The 26471-nt window shown below is 43.5% G+C and overlaps 1 protein-coding gene across 1 annotated transcript in view; it reads right to left on the bottom strand.

The window, feature by feature from the left end:
- Nucleotides 1–26471, bottom strand: part of GRIN2A (glutamate ionotropic receptor NMDA type subunit 2A) — a 523242-nt gene that overhangs the window by 119703 nt on the left and 377068 nt on the right. The window contains exon 4 of the mRNA XM_030213245.1: nt 718–832. Within this exon, the coding sequence (XP_030069105.1) occupies nt 718–832 (115 nt within the window). The remainder of the gene's footprint in view (nt 1–717; nt 833–26471) is intronic.

Here is a 26471-nt window from a genome sequence, read left to right as displayed (position 1 = left end):
AACAAGTGTGTACATCTCAACATCAAATGTTCAGCTACTCATGAGTTGACAAATATAACAATTGAAATAAAATCCAAGTTATTTATTTATTGGGATTTATTAACCGCCTTTATGAAGAGATTCATCCAAGGCGGTGTACAGTAGGTACAGTTTAACATCAAACTTAGAATTTTGTTAACAGCATAACAATAGTAAAATAAACAGGTAAAGACATAGAATGAAAGAGAAAAACGTGAAAGCAGCAAATTGAGACCTAATAATAGGACTAACATGAAACTGTATCAAAAATATACACACTTAACAGCACTGAAATTCAAATAACAGAGATATAATACGATGTCAGCATAATAGCAATGGAATATCCAATAAACACACAATTAGAACATTCAAATAACACTGCTATGACACTAATCCTTTTTTACAATACAGCTTACCATACTGTATACCTGAGGGGCCAAATGCAGATATAGAGATAGGATCAAGATACATGGTACAGAGCCTGTGGTGATAAATAAATGGGTGGATAAACTAAAGGCAAATTCTTTGTAAATCAAGCTATAGAGAACCGGTCTAAATTAAAGTGGGGGTAGCAAGCTAGATGTTTACCTTAAGTAGATTCAACCATTTCTAGTATGAGCTCTGCTCTACTAATTACCCTAGACTGTAATTCAAAGATGGAGCCTTTTTCAAAAAAACATAGCCCAAAGGCACACTTACCTTCTCCCACTCCCGCTCCATGTTCAGTACTATCACCACCAGCTTAGGGTTTGCCTGGTACCCGTCTTCTGTGAAGGACAAATCCTTGCCATCCCAAGTCACATTCATCATAAATCTACAAGAAAAATGTTCAGTGAAGAATTAATGAGCCATCCAACAGCTAATGAGCAAGTTAATTCAATCGTCAGACTTGCATTGATAAAATATATTAAAAAAAAAATTTCATAACTGCTGTGGATCCATGGCCAGACAGATAAGTTAAAAGGTTTGGGTTTGTCCTTTATTTTTAAGCTAAAGTATTCCTGTTTTACTCCAATAATTTTTACTGAGTTCACTTCCTTTACATTGTAATACTGCATCTATGCACTACAGGTCATAAAAAAAGGCTCCAGTTTAAATGAGTTTAAAGGACTCGGCTCCTGGCATTCCTGCAGGCTGCATAGAAGATCCAGATCTCTGTGGCTATATATTACTGTTTGGAACTATCCACTCTAAAAAAAATATAAGGCTCGATATTCAAAAATGGTTTAACTGGGCAGGAGAGGGTCCTGCCCGGTTCAACCCCACTGAGCGAGATGCAGCTGATATTTAGCAACACTAAACTGGTTAGTGCTACTGAATATGTCGGTAGTGGGAAGCGGGGCTGGTGGTTGGGAGGCGGGGATAGTGCTGGGCAGACTTACATGGTCTGTGCCCTGAAAAGGACAGGTACAAATCAAGGTAAGGTATACACAAAAAGTAGCACATATGAGTTTATCTTTTTGGGCAGACTGGATGGACCATGCAGGTCTTTTTCTGCCGTCATCTACTATGTTACTATGTAAAAGTAAGCCAGGAAAAGGGCAATCAAGCCATTGTGACATCACTGATTAGGTTGGCTCTTAGGCATCGGTGGAATAAGGCATTATGACATCACAATATCAGCTCTGGTTGCCTGAAACTCTTTACACTAATGAGAAAGTTATCAACGTGGGCTCATTTTAAGCAATAACTGGGGTTAACAGTAAAATAACGTCTTAATGGTAGCCCATATTTAAAACGTCCCCCCTTAGTATTGCAAATATACAGAATTATTCTGTATAAGTGTATGAATTGAACTGTTCTGTTAAGAGTATGGCAGGTTTAATCACTGTGCTGGTTTACATGCAGTACTCAGGCTAACATTACTACAGGACAGTGAGCAGTACTTGACAGGTATAGCTAAACATAGACAAAATAATTCTGCACAAGGATTCCTGTCAGATTTCTGGTGGAGCTGAATTTCTCCTGGGATAATCTTCCTTTCACCCATCCTATTAAGCTGTGTCTCTTGGGAGTTAAAGGCTTGCTCACATCCTGGACAGCAAAGGATGAACTGAGAGATAAGAATAATGATAACACTATCAACTCTGCAGTAGAAGAAACTGGCAAAAGGGAAGGAATGTGTCTAGTGATGAACTGGGCACATTAAAATGAAACCTGCTTTACCAAAGCTGCTGAAAGAGCTCTTGAGAAACCCAATTTGCAGATTAGCATTCCCACGGGTCCTTGCTGCAAAGTTACTAATGGTCTGATAGCTGCTGGCTCCAGTAATCTGCAGTTTGCATCAGTCCTTTCTATTGACTGAGCGACTCAAAAGTGGAGCTGTGTTAGGCATATTGCATTCTATGGCAAATATCTTATCTGTTTTAATTAAAGAATTTCTGCCTATATTGTTTGGGGGGGGGGAAAAGCAACAGCCATCTTTTTTTCAGTATTTAAAATTCTAAATATAATATTTTCTTCTCCTTTCCTTCTGTCTATAATATACAGTTACAAATCAGGTTTTTGTCCAGCTACAGGGGTTGTGATAACATGTTAAATGCATATTAAGGGACTGCCTAGATTTAGATGGCAAGAATGCTTGTAAATGACAATTTGTGTGTGTGTGTGTGTGTGTGTGTGTGTGTGTCAGGGCTGTAGCTAGCTATGTGTGGCCAGTACAGTCACATAGGACAGAAGGGAAGCCAGGACGCCGAAACTGTGCCCTGTTCATTGGCTTCTCGTGCTTACAGCATGCAAATGGGCAGTGTGGGAGTGATACAGGAGTACTTGGAGGCATGTCGCACAGTGCACATTTTCGGTGCTCCTGGCATATGTACATGATCGTTTTCCGGCTAAGTGCTAGTTTGTAAAATCAGCGGAGTTTGGGTGAAATGAGAGTGGAGAAAACAGTTACAAGATTATAAAATATTAGATTGTATGCATGCTCTTGAGCATTTACACCAGCTCTATAGGCACATTTTTACCTATTAATACTGGTAATCTATAATGAATAGTATGCGCCTACTTTCCTTTATAGAATAGGCTCCATTTAGTCATGTTTCGATTGCCTAAAAATGGACACTTGGAAAAAACTATCTTATCTATCTTCCCAAACTATTCCCTATACCCCTATGTGTGTACTGTGTTCTCTAGATTCAAATCACTTAGTTCCACCTAGTCCCAAAATGGTGCACTATGAAACTACCAGACGTTCAGCATTCTTTTTTATTGCTCCGAAATTGTAGACCAACCTTCCTCTCCTTATCCGTAATGAACATTCTTTTCCTAAGTTTAAGACTTTACGCAAGATTTATGTTTTCAATTTTGCTTTTAATCCCTAGGCTCAGAATATTTCCGAGTGTCTGTAATGACTAACTTTTTCAAGATGGCTCTGTCTCGGTGATCGGGTACACTGTTGACCCTTGATTATTGGCAATTTAATATGTGTGATCCTGAATGGTTTGCTGTCTTCTTTCCTATCTTGATTTGGCTTGTTTTTCTGTTTATACATTTTATTTGTGTTAAATCGTGCCAAACGAATCTCATTGAATTCTTTGACTGGATGACCGGAGAATTGAATCATGGACGTGCTATAGACATAATCTACTTAGATTTCAGCAAAGTTTTTGACACGGTTCCCCACAGGAGACTCTTGAATAAACTTGACAGGCTGAAGATAGGACCCGACGTGGTGAACTGGATTAGGAACTGGTTGACGGACAGATGCCAGAGGGTGGTGGTTAATGGAATTCGCTCGGATGAGGGAAAGGTGACTAGTGGAGTACCTCAGGGATCGGTGCTGGGGCCGATTCTGTTCAATATATTTGTGAGTGACATTGCCGAAGGGTGAGAAGGTAAAGTTTGCCTTTTTGCGGACGATACTAAGATTTGTAACACAGCGGACACCCGGGAGGGAGTGGAAAACATGAAAAAGGATCTACGGAAACTAGAAGAATGGTCTAATGTTTGGCAATTAAAATTCAATGCGAAGAAATGCAAAGTGATGCACTTAAGGAGTTGAAATCCACGGGAGACGTATGTGTTAGACGGTGAGAGTCTGATATGTACAGACGGGGAGAGGGATCTTGGGGAGATAGTATCTGAGAATCTGAAGGCGACAAAACAGTGTGACAAGGCGGAAGCCGTAGCTAATAGGTTGCTAGGCTGTATAGAGAGAGGTGTGACCAGCGCCACCTGGAGTATTGTGTTCAGTTTTGGAGGCCGTATCTTGCTAAGGATGTAAAAAGAATTGAAGCGGTGCAAAGAAAAGCTGCAAGAATAGTATGGGATTTGCGTTACAAGATGTATAAGGAGAGACTTGCGGACCTGAACATGTATACCCTGGAGGAAAAGAGAAACAGGGGTGATATAATACAGACGTTCAAATATTTGAAAGGTATTAATCCGCAAACAAACCTTTTCTGGAGATAGGAAGGCGGTAGAACTAGAGGACATGAAATGAGATTGAAGGGGGGCAGACTCAAGAAAAATGTCAGGAAGTATTTTTTCACGGAGAGAGTGGTGGATACTTGGAATGCCCTCCCGCGGGAGGTGGTGGAGATGAAAATGGTAACGAAATTCAAACATGCGTGGGATAAACATAAAGGAATCCTGTTCAGAAGGAATGGATCCTCAGAAGCTTAGCCGAGATTGGGTGGCAGAGCCGGTGGTGGGAGGCGGGGCTGGTTGTTGGGAGGCGGGGCTAGTGCTGGGCAGACTTCTACGGTCTGTGCCCTGAAAATGGCAGATACAAATCAAGGTAAGGTATACACAAAAAATAGCACATATGAGTTTATCTTATTGGGCAGACTGGATGGACCATGCAGGTCTTTTTCTGCCGTCATCTACTATGTTACTATCCTGCTTATTTTCAAAGGAGAAGGGCGCCCATCTTCCGACATATATCAGGAGATGGGCATCCTTCTCCTAAGGTTGCCCAAATTGGCATAATCGAAAGCCGATTTTGGGCGTCCTCAACTGCTTTCCATCGTGGGGATGACCAAAGTTCAAGGGGGCATGTTGGCAGTGTACAGAAGGCGGGATGGGGGCATGGTTAACAGATGGGCGTCCTCGGCCAATAATGGAAAAAAGAAGGGCGTCCCTGACGAGCATTTAGCCAACTTTACTTGGTCCATTTTTTTTCAAGACCAAGTATCAAAAAGGTGCCCGAACTGACCAGATGACCTCCCCTGACTTCCCCAGTGGTCACTAACCACCTCCCACCCCCCAAAAAACTTCAAAAACTTTTGTCTTTTTTAGAGTATGTCCTTTGCTATGCCTCTGTCCCTGCGATGGCAGTTGAGGATGTTGTCCAAAATGTGGATGTTTCAACATCCATGCCTTTGCTATGCCTCTGACACCCTTTTTATTTATTTATTTGGATTTTGGATCACAAGTAGCAGCAATGGGATTTGAACTGGCCACCTCTGGATTCCAAGACCAGGTTCTCTGGCCACTCTGCCACTCCACTCCACTCCTTTGAAATTTGGCCATCCCTGTGGAGGGGGGTAGTATGCAGGTCCCTGGGGGGGGGAGGTATGTGTGTGTCAACGGAGGCATAAGGAAAGCATGAACGTCCTTCTTTCAAACATTTTAGACGTCCTCAACTGCCCCCCCACAGGGATGGCCAAATTTCAAGGGAGTGAGGTAGAGTGGAGGAGTGGCAGAGTGGCCTAGTGGTTAGAGCACTGGTCTTGCAATCTAGAAGTGACCAGGTCAAATCCCACTGCTGCTACTTGTGATCCAAAATCCAAATAAATAAAGGGGGTGTCAGAGGCATAGCAGGCATAGATGTCCTTCTCACAAACATACACATTTTGGACATCCTCAACTGCCATCACTTCCCCTGCTTAGGAAGGAAATCGTGTGCAAATGAGCAAGCAGCTCATTTGCATGCAATTTCCTTCATGCATGCCCGTTCCTTTCCGGATCAGTAAGGGAAGGGCTTTTTCCATTCAGTTAGTGGGACCAGTGCACTACAAATGCTGGCTCTTCCTACAACCAAATGGCTTGGATTTGGTTGTTTCTGAGATGGGCGTCCTCGCTTTCCATTATCGCCGAAAACCGGGGACGACCATCTCTAAGGTTGACCTAAATTTCATGATTTGGGCGTCCCTGACCGTATTATCAAAACAAAAGAAGGACGTTCATCTTGTTTCGATAATATGGGTTGCCCCACCCCTTTACGGGGCCGCCCTTAGAGATGGGTGCCCCCGTTCGATTATCCCCCTCTATGTTACTATGTTTAGATGGTACATTGCTTAGATCTGCCTGACCGTATATGTGGTATAAACATGTTTTAATAAGCAATAAGCAATTAACCTCCACATTCCAAAATTAGCACAGAACATGTGCATTATTGCATTATTGTGTAATATCAGTAACACATTTCTACATTGCAAGTATTGCAGAAATAAGATCTGGTCACAATTAATGAGCTGCATGACATGATCTGCTTTGATCTTGCTGTGCCTGAAAAAAAAGGCAGTATATAGATTTGAACATTGTATTAATTTAAGTGCATGCAAAACAGCTCAGTAATAAGCAAAATATCTTAATGTAGGACAGAATAAATGGTGTGATTCACATTAAGGTGCAGTACTTAAATATTATTTGAGAGGTATAGCTAAGTAGGTTAACGTACCCACCCAACAACCCTGCTAATAAAAGCTAAGGGGGGGGGGGGGGTTGAATTACTCAAATTACAATCTTCCTTGTCCCAGAAACAATTTCTCCTTGTTCTGTTATTCCTCTTCTATCAAATCACTCCTGCAGGCCCACTTCCCCAATCCCCCAAGTATAAAATGTGAAATCCATCATATATACCTACCTCCCTCACACTTATGAGCCCTGCCCATTCCTCTCGCCTCCAATTTATTTATTTATTTGTAACATTTGTATCCCACATTTTCCCACCCATTAGCAGGCTCAATGTGGCTTACAAAATATCATAAAGGCGAACTCCAAGTGCGGTAGGGGTAAACAAATATAGATTGAAATAGGGGTCAGGTAAGGTTAGGGTATAAGGTACAATAAGGGTCAACGATAATAAGGAATATATAATGTCCAATACGATCTAAGGTTATGTTGTGTTGCAGAGTTAAAGCATTTACGTAGGGTCAGTGGGATAGGCCTTGCAAAACAGGTAAGTCTTTTTCTTTTATTATTGAAAGGAGTCTTTATTCAAATATGGGAGAATAAACAAAGTGCTAACAATGAGGCAATTATTGACACATTGCAGAGTATCATCGTCAACAATTTTCAAACTTATAACATCCATGAATTAGCAATAATATGCTCCCACCACATATGAAACAATGTATAACAAACTTCAATGTTTTAAAGAATTAGTACAAGTATACCCACCTTCCCCCCCTCCCCCCCACACACAGACAAAGGAGAAGATTAGTAAAATGTGAAAGAAAGAAAGAAAGAAAGAAAGAAAGAAAGAAAGAAAGAAAGAAAGAAAGAAAGAAAGAACCCTCCCGCATTTTCCTCCATCTCTAATCCTCAACACGAGCAGTTAGAAATAAACGGGAGCCAAAAGCTTCCCATTTGGATGCTGTTTTACAACTCTTTGCCCAGAGCCTCTCCATTTCGCATATGTACCACAATTTATTAAGCCACTTGACAAGTGAAGGTACTTGCGGAGTCTTTATTTTTTTATTTTTGTACCCCGCGCTTTCCTACTCATGGCAGGCTCAATGCGGCTTACATATACAGGCACTTATTTGTACCTGGGGCAATGGAAGGTTAAGTGACTTGCCCAGAGTCACAAGGAGCTGCCCGTGCCTGAAGTGGGAATCGAACTCAGTTCCCAGGACCAGAGTCCACCACCCTAACCACTAGGCCACTCCTCCAAAATAACCCTGGCCGCCATCATAGCTTGACGAACCAGTAGGGATTGGGAGGAGGTTAGGCCAGGTGGTTTCTTAGAAAAAAGGAAAAATTCAGGAGACCACTTTATTGGCTTAGAAAGCCACATTTGGAGTCTAGACAGGTACGTCTTTAATGATCTCCTGAAGTTAAGATGGTCGTAAATCGTTTTCACAGTCTTTGGTAGTGCATTCCACATTTGTGTGCCTAAATAGGAGAAATTGGACGCATAGGTTGATTTATTGAGTCCTATGCACAGTGGCGTACCAAGGGGGGGGGGGCGGTCCGCCCCGGGTGTATGCCGCTGGGGGGGTGCCGCGCGCCTGTCCGCTACGTTCATTCTGTGCTCCCTCTGCCCCGGAACAGGTTACTTCCTGTTCCGGGACAGAGGGAGCATGGAAACGAATGAAGCGGACAGGCGCGCGGCACCCCCCCCAGCGGCGTGCACCCGGGGGGTTCTTTCGCCGGGGGGTGTCCTTTCGCCGGGGGGGTCGCACTGCACCCGGGGAGTGGGGCGCATCGGCGATCCGCCCCGGGTGTCAGCCCCTCTAGGAATGCCACTGCCTATGCAGCTCGGATAGTGGAGGTTCAAATAGGTATGTGATGTACCTATATAGATCTCTCCCCCTACCTGGAGGCTCACACAGGTGGAAAAGGTGCAGGAGCAACTCCCAGCTGCACTTGTTCCACTGACACTGCCATAAGAAATGATGCCAGTTGACTTGCGGCTCCTGCACATGTGGTGTGTTAATATCTCCTTTTTGTTTTTATTTCCCTTCTGTGCATATACTTGTTAAATAATGAAGTACCCAATAAAGGGATTGTTTTTAAAGCATTTCTAGTCTTCAGTGCTCTTCTGCTTTTGATATTTACTGCACTTAACTCTACAATTTTTACAATAAGCTCACTAACTTACAGTGAACCCTTTACAGTCTCTGTGCTCTGGTCTAAGTGTTGAGAGGAATGGAGAGTATTTTTGGCCATAGACTTTACACATTACCCTCCGGATTCTATAAATCGTGCCCAAATTTGAACGTGATAATGAGATCTGTGTGAAAATAAATTAGATAATGAGTCTTTAACAATCAATAATTGACTGTTAGCAAGTAATTACTGGCATTAATTGGCACTAATTTGGCTCTGCAAGTGATTCTATAACAACCTCGTGCATAATCCAAAAGGGAGCACGGCCATGGGCGAGACGTAGGCAGGTCATAGAGTTCACTAAAGATGCATGTAATATTATAGGGATCCGCACCCAAATTGCACACCAGGATTTACACCAGATTTCAGTTGGTGAAAGTCCTCAAGCCCAACGTTGGGCACACAATGCTATTCTATAAGGAAGGGGGGAATTGGACTTGATATACTGCCTTTCTGTGGTTTTTGCAACTACATTCAAAGCAGTTTACATAGTATATACAGGTACTTATTTGAACCTGGGACAATGGAGTGTGCAGCTCCTTGTGCCCAGAGTCACAAGGAGCTGCAGTGGAAGTCAAACCAGGTTCCCCAGGATCAAAGGCTGCTGCACTAACCACTAGGCTACTGATCCCAAAGCACCCTTTCTAGAATAGCCCTGAGTGCGAATTTTCCCAGCGCCTATTTTTCGGCACCATTTACTGAATCCAGCCCTATGTTTCTACCTCAGGAGTGACTCTGAACCCCAACAATGCAGGGATCCACTTTACCTGTTCTAGTGCTCTGGCCTCCACCTTTTGCAATGGCCACCTACTTGATATCAGATTTGAATCATCAAGAAATTCAAAGCTTCTCTGAAAGCCCATTTCTTTCCTCAGGTATGATTTATACTTTCTCTGTTCTCCTCCCTTAATTCCAACTTCAGTGGTGACAGCAGTATGATTTGGTGGCTCTTCCTCTTTTTTTCTCCATTTGTCTCATTATTTCCTAGATTTTATGGCCTTGTAACATTAGGCCTTTTGATTTTTATCCTGTAGCTTGTTTGCCCCATCGACTTTCACCCTACCCCTGTCTTCATGTACTCATTGTTTTATGACTCCCCATTCTTATACTATATTAACTACTTAGATATCTCTTATAATTTGCAGTATATCAAACATGAAACAACAGAGCATATTTGCTGCACCTGCCAATAAGGGTACTGTGGGAAGGAGTGTTGCAGCTCCATCCTGTGGTATCTGATAAGTGCAGGAAAATAATGAGGCATCTCCACTATACCATGAAGAATGGACAAGCAGGAATCATGGTGGCAGCCCTGAACCATCTTATTCAGTATGCGGGCAGCACCAGATGTAATTCCATCAACCTCATGATGCAGAGATTATGGAGACAACTGTTCATGAGTGGTCAAGGGAGGACAACACTGGTTTGGATTGCCTTCTGAGACATCGATTTTAGTGGTATATGATGCACTTGGTGTATGTTCTAAAATTCATTAAGAATATCATGGAGGCCTTCGGTTTAGGTACAGCCAACCTAGGTGAAGTCAACTCCATAGGAGAGGTTACAAGGCATCTACCAAGATCAGAAAATGGTACTAGATATGTGGATGCTGATGGCGTGCTTGCCATCAAAATCAGTTGACACACCTCATCTATCAGGATTCTTAGATGCTGGCCACTCTATGTGACCTATGGATGAAAGTTAGCTTTGCCTTCCAGTTCAATGTTCTGACATTCCAGAAGGAAGTGCAGGAATGAAACGTGAGCACCAGAGGCAGAGTGGGGAGTGGACATGCAGTAGTATCAGCAGACCCTGTCAGTTAAAACTTCTTCCTCCAGGTCACCGCAGAATGGGCTCTCCTGAAACAGATCATAGCTTCAGCGGCTGGCAGTAGAAGCCTGTATGCCTCCTCAAAGCAAACCCCTCCGTGTATATATCAGCCATACGGTGCTTTGTAGAGCCCTTCATGGCCACAGTTACAGACCCCTTCACGCACCGGACACACAAGGTTGGATTTAACTCACACTAGTAGCTCAAGGTGAGTTACATTCAGGTACACTAGGTATTTCTCTGGAGGGTTTACAATCTAATGGGACTTTTTACTAAGTTCCGTTAGGCACTGTGTGCCTAACACTGCAAAAATGGCCAAACGCAGGACACAAGTGTTCCATGTTAGTTTCACCATGTGCGCATGCTAACCACATGCTAAATTTTTTTTTTGTATTTGTTTTGTGGGGGATGTCGGGGGCGGAGACTGAGCATTCCTGCATTTTCATGCACTAACTGGTTAGCACACAGTTAAAGCAGGAGCCCTTGCCGCCTACAAAATAGGTGGTAGAAGATGGTCATGTGCTAATGGCATTATAATGTAACAGAGAGAGGGAACAGCAAAAAAAAAAACAGCACAGAGGGCCTTTAAAAACAAAAGGGACACAAACTTATATATTAAAAAAGTTTTAATGATGAAATTTGATTGAAGAGAAACCCGACACGGGCTGTGTTTCGGTGCTACCGCACCTGCGTCAGGGGTCACACCAATAACGAGGAGGCTTATATTCCTTCCTCCATATCGTACGATATTGAGCTCACGCACTCCTTCAGTGTCAATGTCAAATAGACAAAGCAATGTCTATTTGACATTTACACTGAAGGAGTGCGTGAGCTCAATATCGTATGATATATGGAGGAAGGAATATATTATAGACAACTTTAAAAATCAACAGATGTTCTGAATCTGTCTGTATAAGCCTCCTCGATATTGGTGTGACCCCTGACGCAGGTGCGGTAGCACCGAAACACGGCCCTCATGTGCTAATGGCAACATTAGCACACGGCCATAAACGATAATAATAGAAAAAAAGGCTTTTTTTATCAATGCAATAATAATGGCCTTAGCGTAAGGGCATGCTAAGGCCATTTGTTACTGCAGCTTAGTAAAAGGACCCATAAGTTTGCACTGAAACAATGGAGGATTAAGGGGTCCTTTTATAAAGGCATGGTAATAAGTGGCCTGCGGTAGTGTGGGCGCATCTTTTAGGTGCACGCTGGGCCATTTTTTACCATGGCTGGGGAAAAAGCCTATTTTTTAATGGGCTGGAAAATGGGCCTGTGCTAATATTACAACTAGTGCGCTTCTATTTATGACCTGTGCCCTTACCGCCATCCATTGACCTAGCGATGAGGGCTCACGTGCTACTCACACGGTAACCATGCAGTGCGCGCCAACTTCGGTACGCTGCCAGTTACTGCCAGAAATGCCCCCCTCCCCCGTGGTAGACAATAGAAAATTATTTTGTACCGCGGGATTCGGCGTGCATCAAACTCAGAATTACCGCCAGGCGCACACGCTACCCTAGCAGTAGTGCCGATTGGGCGTGCACTACCTGCGTGTTAGCCCTCATGCTCCTTTGTAAAAGGGCCCTTAAGTTACTTGCCCACGATAATAAGGAGTAGCGGCAGAATTTAAACCACAAATTTTTTAACTAGGCTTCCTTCTCTGCTCTAACTACAAGGCTACTCCATTCCAGTCTAGTCAGACCTTGTCAATGTCATCCAGCATTTTCTTTCCTACCCACTAACTAATATGTATGCCTACTGAACAGATATTGTCTATGATGGGACGACATAATGAGGCCAACTTGTTCACAGATAGCACCAAAGTTGGTGGAAATATTGGTCTTCGTTAAGTTAAATCTACCCCTACTAGGTTTTCCTGATTTTCTACGCAAAAGACAAAAGGGGCGGGGAACAGGAAAGGGGAAGGGATTTGGATTTAGTCACGCCTTTCTCAGAAGGTCAAGGTGAGCTGCATTCAGATACAAAAGGACCAAGTACACAGTCACATTTCTTGTTTTTGCAGGGCTTCTTCTCCCAGTGAACACCAATGGCCAATCTTTTAGGGTTAGATTTGTTTTGTGTGTTTCAAATTTTTATGTATGTTTTCATTATGTAAGCTGCTTAGGGATAGGCAGGATATAAATTTTAAAAAAAAGAAAAGAAAACAATGCCCATACTTTTTGCCCTCAGCATCCTGCTGTATTGATGTTATTCTTCCTGCAGTTGCTGTCTTTCTACTGCCCTTCTGTTTTCATGGTTCCACTTGGGGTGTTTTGACCCCAAATATAAAAAAGAAGAAACTATCTTCGCCACCCTTGCTGCTTTCTGGGTGCCATGGGATCTTTTTGCCACTCAAGCTGGTGTTGCTGATTCACCCCAGCCTGCTCCTGCTGCTCTGTCAATCTCTTGGGAGTGTTTTGACTGCATAAACGAAAAAAAAAAACATTTAAAAAAAAAAGAATAAAAATCTTCTCTCTTTTCTTTCTCATGGTGCATTGGGCTGTTCACTAGGGATATAGATAGGACAAAAATGTTCCGTTTACTTTTGGTTCACATGGATTTTTTTCCCAATTTTTTTACTTCTTTTTTTTTGTTGTTGTTCATGTCACACATTCATTTTGCTACATGTGATAGTGTGAGCAAGGGTTGAGTACCGAGCCTTTACAGAACAGTTAGACCAGATATTAAATTTTTTATTTTTATTGCCCCCATCCTTGGCCACCTTTAACTCTAGACTGAAAGTCCACCTCTTTAACATTGCTTTTGACTCGTAACCACTTGTAACCACTCGCCTCCACCTACCCTCCTCTTCTCCTTCCTGTACACATTAAGTGATTTGATTTGCTTACTTTATTTCTTGTCTATTAGATTGTAAGCTCTTTGAGCAGGGACTGTCTTTCTTCTATGTTTGTGTAGCGCTGCGTACGCCTTGTAGCGCTATAGAAATGCTAAATAGTAGTAGTAGTTATTTCTTAAATCACAATATGCTGAAGCCTGTGTACTACACAGACAGCCTATATTTCACATATAATTGCTTATAAAGTCAGTGATAAGTCTTCGCGAGGTTACCTTCTTGCCCAACCCCAAACACAGAACGCAGCAGGTTAAAGTCAGCTTCTCTTAAACCAAGGCTTATCCTTAGACTTTCCACAAAGGTACAAAACTTTCCAGGAAAAAGACTTGGACAGTCTTCTATCCTCTCACATTTATTGTGGAAGCACACATGGAGGGCAGTTTCCTTCTTTTCCCAAGTCTATCTTTGGACTATACCCTTTCCTCCGGAGGACCCTTCCTTCCTGTTCTGGGCCTCCTCTAGGGATTTTACCTCCGTCTCAGTCTGGCCCCTGCCCTCCTGGCTCAGTAGGCTAGCTGTACCGGCTTCAACCACATCCTTTTCACTGCATACTGCGGTCACTAGCCTCATAACGTGATCTTGTGAGGCAGTGTTATTAAGGGAGAATAGCAACTTCCTATACACTTCCTCACATTACAGAATTTTTTAACATGCCTTAGAACTTTATAAATGAAGCCTAATCAACTTAACTTTCTACTTTATAGGTTAATGTGCATTAAATCAATTTAGTGTGCACTAAATATTTTAAGACATGCTACCAAACCAAGGGGGAGTTTTACAAAGGTGTGCCAGCATTTTTAGAGCGCACTAACAATGTAGACACCCATAATCGGTGCATATTTTCTAGTGAAAAAGGTGCCGGTACTCAAATGCCAGGCCTCCCTTCAGGGGGTGGGATGATCACTAAGGAACCCACCCCACAATAGCCAGGCCCCCTGCAACCAGTCACAGAATCTATGACAAGGCAGAATTGGTGTGTAGAGCTTGAGCTCTTTCGTTAAAACTTGGGGATCATGGGTCAATTTTAGCAGACAATGGAAAAGGTGCCGGTACTCAGTACCCCCAAGTACCCCCTCAAAAAAGCCCTGCCCATAATATTCCTATGGGCATCTATACGGTTAGCGTGCCCTAAAAATGCTAGTGCACCTTTGTAAAAGGGGCCCTAAATGCATGTAATGAATCCATACTATTCATGTCCCTGTTTTGTATCCTTTGCCCATTCTGTTCCCTTGGGTTGTCCATGCCATTCTTGCTACTGTCACCATATGGCCTACTCCTGCAATTCAAAAACAAAACAGAAAAGGAACAAAATCTTTTCCTCTGTCTCTCTCTAACCTTGGGCTCTTGCTGACATTCTGCAGCCCAGCCTGTGCCCATTGCACAGCATTGGCGACACTTGAATGTTTTGGCCACAATGTCGAAAACCAATTTTGAACATGTCACCTCGGTCATTTCTTTTTCTATTTTTACAACAAACTAAGCAAAATTGAGTTTTATATATTTTATGTTATTACACTATGTGAAACATCAAACACTGTAAAATAAAAAACTAAAAGTCATCTTGGGTTTCTTTTATTTGGTGTTTACAGTGAGATTTCCCAAAGAGACCTTGTTAAAGCTAGTTAATAAATAATTCATCTGCTGTTTGCATATGCCTTCAGAAATTTGGACATAGATCTCATTGCAGATTATTCTGCATATTCCTTCCTATGAGAATGAATGTTCAGGAAAATATGTAATGGAGAAATATATACCCAAATGGCGAGAGGCAAAAGCAAATAGAAGAGAGGGGAATTTTTTTTTTTTATATAGGAGTAATAAATACATCAACTATCATTCGTATGTGCCTCTAGAGATTTGGGGTACATTTGTTTTATAATCTGCTATGAAAACTGCCAGTCAATCCATCAAATCTTTTTTTTCAAGGCCTTCTGGGATTCGAAGTGCACTGCTGTAAAGTTATTTAAAGTGAATAGAAGAAAAAAGAAGGGGTTCACACCTTCCACAAATCCAACAAGGAAAACAAATGCAGAGTGGAAGAAAATCCAATCCAAGAAACCAGTCGGAACTCACGGAATGAGAACTCCAAATAGACTTTATTAGGACCCTACACGGTTGGAGTTGTATTAGTTCGCAGTGATCACCAGTTACTACTATCTCTATCTCTGATTTTGACTTTGTGTTATTTTCAGTGCTCCAGTAGTATCATATGCTCAACAGAACGTCAGCATATCAACCCCTGATGAAGGCTTTATAGCCGAAACACGGACCGTGTAGGGTCCTAATAAAGTCTATTTGGAGTTCTCATTCCGTGAGTTCCGACTGGTTTCTTGAATTGGATTTTCTTCCACTCTGCATTTGTTTTCCATTTAAAGTGAATAGCCATAAGAACATAAGAATAGCCATACTATGTCAGGATCCATGATCCATCTAGCCAGTGGCGTACCAAGGGGGGGGGGGGAGCAGTCCGCCCCGGGTGCACGCCGCTGGGGGGGGTGCCGCGGCGCGTGCCTGTTCAGCTCCAAGTTCGCTAACTTGGCTCATTCGCTGCAGCTCCCTCTGCCCCGGAACAGGTTACTTCCTGTTCTGGGGCAGAGGGAGCTGCAGCGAATGAGCGAAGTTAGCGAACTCGGAGTCGACAGGCGCACACCGTGGCACCCCCCCCCCCCAGCGGCGTGCACCCGGGGGGGGTGTCATTTCGCCGGGGGGGGGGGGGGGGCGCTTCACCCGGGGGGGGCGCATCGGCAATCCACCCCGGGTGTCATCCAGGCTAGGAACGCTACTGCATCTAGCCCAGTATCCCACTTCCAACGGTGGCCAATCCGGGTCACAAATATCTGGCAGAAACCCATAATAGTATCAACATTCCATGCTACCAATCCTATTCATTACAAAGCAATATCCAAAGTGAACTACAATGCATAGGAGCCCTTTTACTAAGGCGTGCTTAAAAGTGGCCTGTGCTGGTGTAGGAGCATGTTTTGGATGCACGCAGGTCCATTTGCTCAGCACGCCTAGAAAAAAGGCTTTTTTTTCTGCCGGAAAATGGACATGCAACAAAATTAAAACCAGCGCTCGTCCACTTTTGGGCTGAGACCTTACCACCACCCGTTGACTTAGCGGTAAGGTCTCACGCACTAACCAGGCGGTAAGTGGATAGCACACATAAACTGCTGATTACCACCGGGTAAGCGCCATGTGGTAAAAGAGCAAATATTTTTTAGCGCGTTTTCTGGGCATGTGTCAAAAATGGAATTACGGCCCAGGGCACATGGTAGATAAGCGGAAGTGCCGATATGACGCTTGTTGGACGGACATAGGCACCTACATGCCTTTGTAAAAGGGTCCCAAAAAGAAAACCAAAAGTAAAAGCATGAACTATATGAAAAACAAAAAAAATGTAAACAATAGTAAACATTATCTAAAAAAAAAAAAAAAAAAAAAAACACAAACAGCTAGAACGACCCTGAGGAAAAACCATAATTACTGATTCTCAAAAGCCTCCTTAAGCAACACAGCCTTCAGCCTCCTCCACAAGTTAATGTAATTAGTCATATTTCTCAATTCATGAGGCAAGGAATTCCACCACAGGGGGCCCACTACAGATAAATTAGATTCACAAGTTTTTGATAGTTGGGCCATCTTCATTTTTAAGAACTACCAATTTATTAGTTCCTTAGAGCAAAGTTTCACTGTGAAGTCAAAATTAAAAAAAAAAATCCCTTCAAAATAATGGACCATCACTAGACTATGCATGAAATATAAGAAAGAATATCTTGACCTCTACTCAGCACAGGAAGCCAACGAAAATCTTGAGGAAGAAGTAATGTCATTGGGGTTGTATAGATATTCTGTAGTAGAGCTCCAGAGAAGCCCACTTAAAAGTGTATAAAACTCCAGGATTATGACCCCCTCTCCCCCTCCGGTGGTGTGAAGTACTGTCTAGAAGAGAGCAGGCTCCTGTCAGTTCACTGGTGACTACAGCAATATAAATCATCGTATGTATCGATAGAACAAGAGGACGGCCATGGCAAGGGAGAGAACATGGAGGCAACTGGAAGTGGAGCCTCGGATGTTGAATTGGAGGGAGAGCAGCACAGACTCTGGAGAAGCACTTGAGATATTAAAAAGTGGTTTGGCGAGCTTAAAAAAGAATTGTCAACTGCTACAAATCAAATGAAGGCGATGACTGACCCGTTATGCCATGAAGTGACAGAGTTTGAGGGCCAGCTGACAGAAGCAGAGGTCCATGGAGAGCAGCATGTCAAAGGAGATTGAGGCATTGTGGCACTTAGTACCAAGCTCGAGGATCTAGAAAACTGCTCACAGCAGAAAAACATCCTCAGAGGAAAGGGTCAAAGAAAATGGGGACAGGAGAGGGACGGGGTGTGTTGGAATGGGGAATCTTGTGAGACGTTAAAGATAGCCTCCTGAAATGCAAATGGTTTAAATTCCATAACTAAGCAGATTAGGATTTTTAAGAACCTAATTGGCTGGATGCGAATATTTTATTTCTGCAAGAAACACATTTAAAATAAAATTAAAAGATAAGCATTTGTTACTGAACAGATCTTTCCCACGCACATTCATGGTGGCAAACAGAAGCGTGCACAGAAAAGAAGGGGTGGATCTTTTAATTAATTTTAGAGTGAAGGTGAAAATCGCATGAGAAAAAGGATACCCAGGGACGCTACATAGTATTAGAGGTCAGGGTAAAATGGATGGGGTAAAGTTGGCAATAGTGGGTGTTTATGAACATAGGTCAGGAGGAAGTTTATAATAGGCTGCAGGAAAGTGGGTAGAGGGGGCTGAGAGTGGGAGAAGATTTGACTATGACCTTTAACCCTAGAGGCCCTGTTTACTAAGCTGCGTTATAGGCGCATTAACATTTTTAACATGCGTTAACAATGTACGTGCGTTAACTGTGTACACGCCTACAATATCCCTATAGGTGCCTACGCAGTTAGCACATGGGCTAATTGTAGGCGCGTTAAAAATACTAACACACTTAGTAAACAGGGCACTATGTTTGAAAACACAGGTAGTGGGGGAGTTGAGCTCAAGCAAGCATAGAAGTAGTCTGAACAGATATATGGATACGGTTGGGGTGTTAGCTACATGGTGTCATAAGGAAGGTACTGCGAAAGAGTACACATCCTATATAATAATTTGCACCTCCAACGTTCCATCGCTGTCTGGCTGCCTGGGTTCGTAACATCTCATGACGTCAGCCAGCTTCCAGCATTCCATTCCCCTTCACTGCCCCGCCCTCGCGTCAAAACGGAATGACGTCAGAGGACGGAACAGTGAGAGGGAAGGGAATGCTGGAAGCGAGCTGACGTCAAGATGTTACCAACGGAAGGGAAGCCAGCCAGCCCAGCCAGAAAACGGTGAGGTACAAAGGAAGAGAGAATTGCGGCACATCGAGGGGAGGGCAGAGCAGAGCAGAATCGATGGACATGGATGGGATGGGATAGGATCAGGGCTGCCGAGAGACTGGGCTGGGCCCCCCCTGCCGCCACCCCTCCCCCCAAGGTCATCTGAAGATCACCTCCCTTTGGGCCTTCCCTCCCTGTGTCCCGCCCTTGTGCAAGTTACGTCAGACGAGGGCAGGACACAGGGAGGGAAGGCCCGAAGGGAGGCGATCTTCAGACTGCCGCTGCTGAGCTTCTTTCACATGGAGCGAGGTCGAGGTCAGGCTCTGTGATTTGAATTCAGGGGGGCCTGGCCCCGTGGTGGAGGGGGGCGGGTGGAGGGGACTGCGGCGCCAGGCCCCCCTTGGAGGCCCGGGCCCGGGGAATTTTGTTCCCCTGCCCTCCCCCTCTCGGCGGACCTGGATAGGATGGGAGGAGAGGACAGGAGAGAAGGGAATCACGGGACACGGATGGGAGGGCAGGGAAGAGGAGAATCACTGGACATGGAGGGGAGGGCAGGGGAGAGACAAAAAAATCGCTTACAAGAGAGCCTTTCTAGGGCCCATTTCATTGTTGAGGAAACGGGCTGGGTTCCACTAGTTTTATTCTAAAGTGCGTTGGTCATATTTGCATATAGATCTTATACTCGTGGAGAAATCTATGAAGCATGGCACTGAGGAAGTGAGGGTGAAGTCATTTACATTATCAAAGCATGCAGTGGGAACACAGGTCAAGAGGATTCTGTAAGTTGAATGAGAATATTTTAGAGAAGGACATTGTTTGTTAGAACATAGCCAAAGACTTAGAAGAGCATTTTGCAATCAATGACAATGGGGTGATAGAGCCAGGCAATGATGTGAGAGATCATGAAGGTGGATATCAGAGGAGTGTTAATTTTAGAGGCAGTGGAAGAAAAAAACAAGAAAGAAAGAAAGAAAAGCATCCGAGGAGATGGGACCAGCAGAGGAAGCAGCAGTAGTGCACAGAAAACTACGATCCCACATGTCTCCATTGCTCGTTTACTAGCACCAGCAGTGGGAGTAACGGAGCAAAAATTGCTGCATGGCAGTGGTGGGGTAGGGGAGTGAGAGAGAGAAAACTGAATGAAGGGGGAGGGACAGAGAGAGCGAAAGAGCAGGACAATATTGAGAAGGCAGCAGGTCCAGCAGGTGAGAACGGACACGGTGAGCCTGGAGAGGCTTTGGGTATGACAACACAAAAGATGGTAAAGAAACGAACAGTATCGACATAGGGGAAACCAGTGCATCCACATGTTCGTGTTTTATTTTTCTCAATTTCATTTTCTCTCTTAGCATGTGTTAAATGAAATAGCACATTCAAAAACAGAAAATGAAATGCAAAGAAAAAAAAAAGAATTTCAGCTTACTTCATTGCTTTATTTATTTCAACACAAATGGATGGAACTCCTCTCATATGAGGAAAGGCTTAAGAGATTAGGGCTCTTCAGCTTGGAAAAGAGACAGCTGATGGGGGAATATGATAGAGGTCTACAAAATCCTGAATGATGGAGACTCGATTGTTTATTCTTTTGAAAAGTACAAAGACTAGGGGGTCACTCAATGAAGTTACATGGTAATACTTGTAAAACAAAATTTTCACTCAACAAATACTTAGTCTTGGGAACACGTTACCAGAGAATGTGGTAACAGTGGTTAGTGTATCTGGGTTAAAAAAAAGGTTTGGACAAGTTCCTGGAGGAAACGTCTATAGTCTGCTATTGAAATAGAAATGGGGGAACCCACTGCTGTCCCTGGAATTGGTAGCATGGAATTTTGCTACTATTTGGGATTTTGCCTGGTAATTGTAACCTGGATTGACCACTGTTGGAAGCAGGATACTGGGCTATATGGACCATCGGTCTGCCCTAGTATGGCTTCTCTTATGTAAATGCGCATCCTTAACTGTCCCCATAAAATTATAGATCTGTTTAATATTAGGAAATTACTACTCCCCTTTTATGGTTGACCCATATAGGTTATACTCCTAAATTTACGCTCCTAAAATTTATGCTCCTACATTAGGAGCATAATTTATTTTGGAGCACAGAGTATGCTCCTAATTCAGGAGCATATGTTTAGGAGTGTAAATTATGCTTCTAAATTAGGAGCCAAAATTTTAGGAGCATAAATTTAGCATAACCTTTATAGAATAAGGCCCTTAATGCATGTTTAGCACGGGAAAATGGGCTACCACAAAATGCTTTTAACATGTTTTGTGGTATTTTCACCTTTTCCAAGCACTAGACACTGTTAGCTATTTAAAAATATTATCTTTGCAGGGGACATGTCATGGGTGGAGAATGGGCATGAAAGTGTTAACCAGCTAGCGCATTTGGATTACTACAAACTAACTGGCTAGTGCGGGGCTGATGCAAGAGCACTGAACACCTCCTAAAAAGGAGGTGGTATGTGCCCCTGCGTTAACTTTTTTGCCAAGTACCAAGTGCAAACACGTATGTGACCTGAAAATCAAAAAATAGAAAATACTGTATTCTAAAATATTGGCACATTAAGTCTGGGCTTAGAGTACAGGAAAGTCCCACGGTAGCATTGGGTCCATAAGGCAGGAAGACGACTGGAGGCAACGCTCCCTCTAAGGAATGTAGTAATCTGTTAGCTGTGTTTCTACCACTGGAGCTGGAGAAGTAATATAAGTACATAAGTATTGCCATACTGGGAAAGACCAAAGGTCCATCAAGCCCAGCATCCTGTTTCCAACAGTGGTCAATCCAGGTCACAAATACCTGGCAAGATCCCAAAAAAGTACAAAACATTTTATACTGCTTATCCCAGAAATAGTGGATTTTCCCCAAGTCCATTTAATAACGGTCTATGGACTTTTCCTTTAGGAAGCCGTCCAAACCTTTTTTAAACTCCGCTAAGCCTTTACTACATTCTCTGGCAACGAATTCCAGAGTTTAATTACAGGTTGAGTGAAGAAAAAGTTTCTCCGATTCGTTTTAAATTTACTACATTGTAGCGTCATCACAAGCTCCATAGTCCTAGTATTTTTGGAAAGCATGAACAGTTCTGTGGGTTCCCAATACCTGCCTGCACTGTGCAACTGAAACCACCAAATTGGTGCAGCATTCCCAATAGTAGGATAAGAGCTATTATGTAGCGCTCTAGCAGAAAAAGGTAATAAGCATTCATACGTCTCTAGTGAGACCTCATTTGGAGTACTATGTACAATCATGGAGACCACACTTCAAAGAGACATGGAGGATGGAGTCGTTCCAGATGGGACGCTACTAATGCAGTCGGTGGTCTTCATCATAAAGCAAATGGTGACAGGCTTAAAGGTCTCTGGGCTCCTTTTACCAAGCTGTGGGAAAAAAGGATCCTGCGTTAGTGGCGGGGGACATTTTCCCCCACACGCCAGGGCCCTACCACAAATAAAAAGACCCCAGGCACACATGGCCATGCGACAGGGTGCCCTTACTGCCACCCATTGAGGTGGCGATAAGGGCTCCCACACTTAACCCGGTGGTAACCGAGCAGCGGGCAGCGATGCTCAATTACCACCTGGTTACCACTGCGCAAGCCATTTCCAGGGGGGGGGGCTTTCTTTTTCCCCTGGAAATGGTGCGCGCTCAGGGCAGGACCACCACCGGCAGCTGCGTTGGGCCAGTGGTAGTCCCGGAAGAGAGAGCTCTAAGTCCGCGATGGGCTTACCGCCGCGCTGTAAAAGGGCCCCTCAATCGGCATACTTTGGAAGAAAGGTGGCGTAGAGGACATTTAAATACCACCATGGCATAAATGTATGGGAGGCAGGTCTCTCTCAATTAAAAGAAAGCTCTAGAATATGCCAGTTTCTTACAAACTCTCCGGCTAGGGCAATAAAACGGCAATAAAAATCTGCTTTAGATTTTTAATGCAGATTATTTTAAACTTCCATGTTAATGTTTTACTTTATTTATGATGTAATAAATTAATGACATGCAAAAAATCACTGAAGTAAAAAGTCTGTGCCAAACCAGAAGTAGAAAAATGCATTAAAAGAGAAACAGAGATAACTCTACAGCATTAAGAGGTGGAAATTAGCTTATCTAACACCTCTGTCCATTGCACTGGAGGCTCTCTGGTCATCCTAAACATCTCAGGACCTGAAGCAGGAGGACCTTGCCCCAGCACCCCATAACCAGAGACGCTCTATCCTGGGACTCCAAGACAGACAGACCACCAACTTACCACCCACTCACTCACTAGTCAACCCTCCGACCACCTACACAGCCCCTCCACCCAAGTGCTCCCACTTACCTAAATCCCCCATCCACCCTCCAGGCCTCCCTAGTGGCCCTTCATATATATATATATATATATATATATTTATATCTTAACCAGGAACAGTATCCTCCTTCTCCTCCCCCTTTATCTTCACCTTGCAGTTGCCATTTTAAAAATGGTGGAGCTTCAGCCAAATTCACCAACTTCAGCAGAATCCCTGCTGAAAATAATGGTAATGCAAAAAATTAAGGAGAAGGATGCTTTACTCAACTAAGATATGGGGGGGGGGGGGAAATGTTGGAGGGGGCATATAGGGTAGGGGAGTAAGAAGGTCAGTAGGAATATTTGAGTGACTTGGGGGTAGATAAGTGCAGAAGTAGGTAGTTGACTGTACCTGGGGGTGTGGAGTAGGTAGTGGTCGGGGAGGGAGGGTTGGCTAGTGAGAGAATGTGACAGTAGTGTTGGAAGCTCTATGGTCTTCGGACAGGGTCTTTCTGCCTCAAGGGTCAAAGAACAGGGTCCCTCTGGCTGGGGCTCCCAGAGCAATATCTCCCTGACTTGCAAGACTGAGACTTAAGTTTCAGTGCTATTGGGAGAGTTAAAAAAAAAAAATAAAGCTATGATAAATTTTAAATGCAATTCGCTGCATCAGAAGTAATTCCATCTGTAGCTGTTTAGCATGCATTTCCATAATAGTTGTGCTAAAAATTAGTTCAGCAAATTACTTCCTGTTTAACACCATTTTTTGTGTGTGTGTGTGTACAGAGACCTTGCTATGTGGAAAGTAATCTTATAGTGTACAAAAGTATCAGCTCTAAACCAGAAGTAAACAAATGTTCTAAACCTTGCATATTTGATTATTTATTTGCCAAATTTAATATACCACCTTTCACAAAACAATTATGCATCAAGGTGGTTTGCAATATATAACTGGATGGAGTAGAGGAGTGGAGTGGCCTAGTGGTTAGAGCACTGATCTTGCAATCCAGAGGTGGCCAGTTCAAATCCCACTGCTGCTCCTTGTGATCTTGGGCAAGTCACTTAACCCTCCATTGCCTCAGGTACAAGCTTAGATTGTGAGCCCTCTAGGGACAGGGAAATAGCCAGTGTACCTGAATGTAACTCACCTTGAGCTACTACTGAAAAAGGTGTGAGCAAACTCTAAATAAATAACAATAAAAAATAGAACTGAGACAAAACTTAACAAAAAACAAAAGGAAGGAATTTAAAATAGCACAACAATCTTTAGCAAATATACAATATATCAATAAGAGACAAAAAGTAAAAATCAGTGACACACCAGGAATAAAACAAAACACAGGCAGACCCCCCCCCCCCCCCCCCCCCCAAGAAAGGTCTTCCAGCCACACCTGCAATCAACTGTAACATTGCATAAACAGCCATGCCTTTTAAATCTCATACTAGATTTTTCCATCCTTAAATCTACTGGCAAAGAATTTCAAAGCAATGGAGTCACAATATTGAAACCAGTGTTACTAGAACAATGCCAAAATCTCTGATTGGAGGGAACCACTAAAAGATTAACTTGCGATGACCGAAAATATCTAGCAAGTAAGGAAGGAATCAACACTGAAAGAAGACATAGCGGTTTTCCCAAAATCAAAACCAGGTGTGACGATAATAAAAATTTTGTACTTCATTCTAGCAGTTACCAGCAAACAATGTTGCTCTCTAAGCAAAGGAGTCACATGATCCTTACCCTTATATTATACAGTAACCTAATAGCAGTATTCTCTATGGGGTTGATATTCAGACTGCGGGAGGCAGTCCTGCTGACTCCCGCGGTTTGGCAGTGAACCCAGAAATTCAATGCTGGGCTGTATCCGGTAACTGGATTTGAATTTCAGGGGGGGGGGGGGGGGGGGGGATAAGCCAATATTCATTGGCTGACTGGCTAAGTTATAGTGCCCAATGATAGACCTACTATTTATATGGGTTTATCTGGCTGCTAAACTTAGTCGGTCAGCCAATTAATATTGGTGCTAACTGGCTATTAGGCACATTTTCGAAAGAAATGGACGTACATCTTTTGACCTAAATCGGCACTTGGACGTCCATCTCTCAGAAATGTCCAAATCGGTATAATCAAAACCCGATTTTGGATGTCTCTAACTGAAGTCTGTCGCAAGAACGTCCAAATTTCAAGGGAGCGTATCGGAGGCGTGGTGAAGGCGGGACTTGGGCGTTCCTAAGACTTGGACGTCTTTGAGCCATTATCGAAAAAAGCAGGGACGTCCATGACTAACAAATGGACGTTTTCAACCGGACATGTTTTTTTTACGAATAAGGCACAAAAAGGTGCCCGAAATGACCAGATGACCACCGGTGGTCACTAACCCCCCCCCCCCTCAAAAAACATCATTAAAAATATTACGTGCCAGCCTCAGATGTCATACTCAGGTCCATGACAGAGCATGCAGGTCCCTGGAGCAGTTTTTGTGGTTGCAGTGCACTGCCGACAGGCGTACCCAGGCCCATACTCCCCCTACCTGTTACATTTATGGAGGAAACAGCGAGCCCTCCAAAACCCACCAGAAACCCTCTGTACCCACATCTAGGTGCCCCCTTCACCTGTAAGGGCTATGGTAGTGGTGTACAGTTGGGGGTAGTGGGTTTTGGGGGGGTTGGGGGGGGCTCAGCACACAAGGTAAGGGAGTTATGTACCTGGGTGCATTTTATGAAGTCCACTACAGTGCCCCCTAGAGTGCCCGGTTGGTGTCCTGGCATGTCAGGGGGACCAGTGCACTAGAAATGCTGGCTCCTTCCATGTCCAAATGACTTGCATTTGGACGTTTAGACATGGACGTCTTTGGTTTCGAAAATCTCCAAAAGTCAAAGACGTCCATATCTAAGGACATCCAAATCCAAGGACGTCCTTGGTATTTTTGAAATGAAAGATAGATGTCCATCTTTTTTCGAAAATACGCTTTTTCCCGCCTCCGGATTTGGACGTTTTACAAAGACATCCAAACCCAAACTTGGACGTTTCTTTTGAAAATGCCCCTCTACATCACGCAACATAGCCAGTGACCGGGCTAGCCGCTAAGCGCTAATATTCAGCCAAGCCAGCTGGCTATCTCACACTGAATATTAGCGCTTAGCAGGCTTAAGGCTAATTAACCGGCCAGGAGCCGTTCCTGGCCTGTGAAATGGCGCTGAATATTCGTATGAGTTCAGTCGATTCAGCTGAATCTGAGGGTAACCAACCAATATCACACAGCATTAATCAATCTGCATTATACCTGAAGGATGCAATAAAATATTCTTTTATTTATTTGTTCCATTTGTATCCCACATTTT

Source organism: Microcaecilia unicolor, chromosome 8, assembly GCF_901765095.1.
Source record: "Microcaecilia unicolor chromosome 8, aMicUni1.1, whole genome shotgun sequence".
Classification (NCBI taxonomy): domain Eukaryota; kingdom Metazoa; phylum Chordata; class Amphibia; order Gymnophiona; family Siphonopidae; genus Microcaecilia; species Microcaecilia unicolor.
Note: the sequence above shows the minus strand (reverse complement) of the source record. Positions and strands in the feature narration are given on the sequence as shown.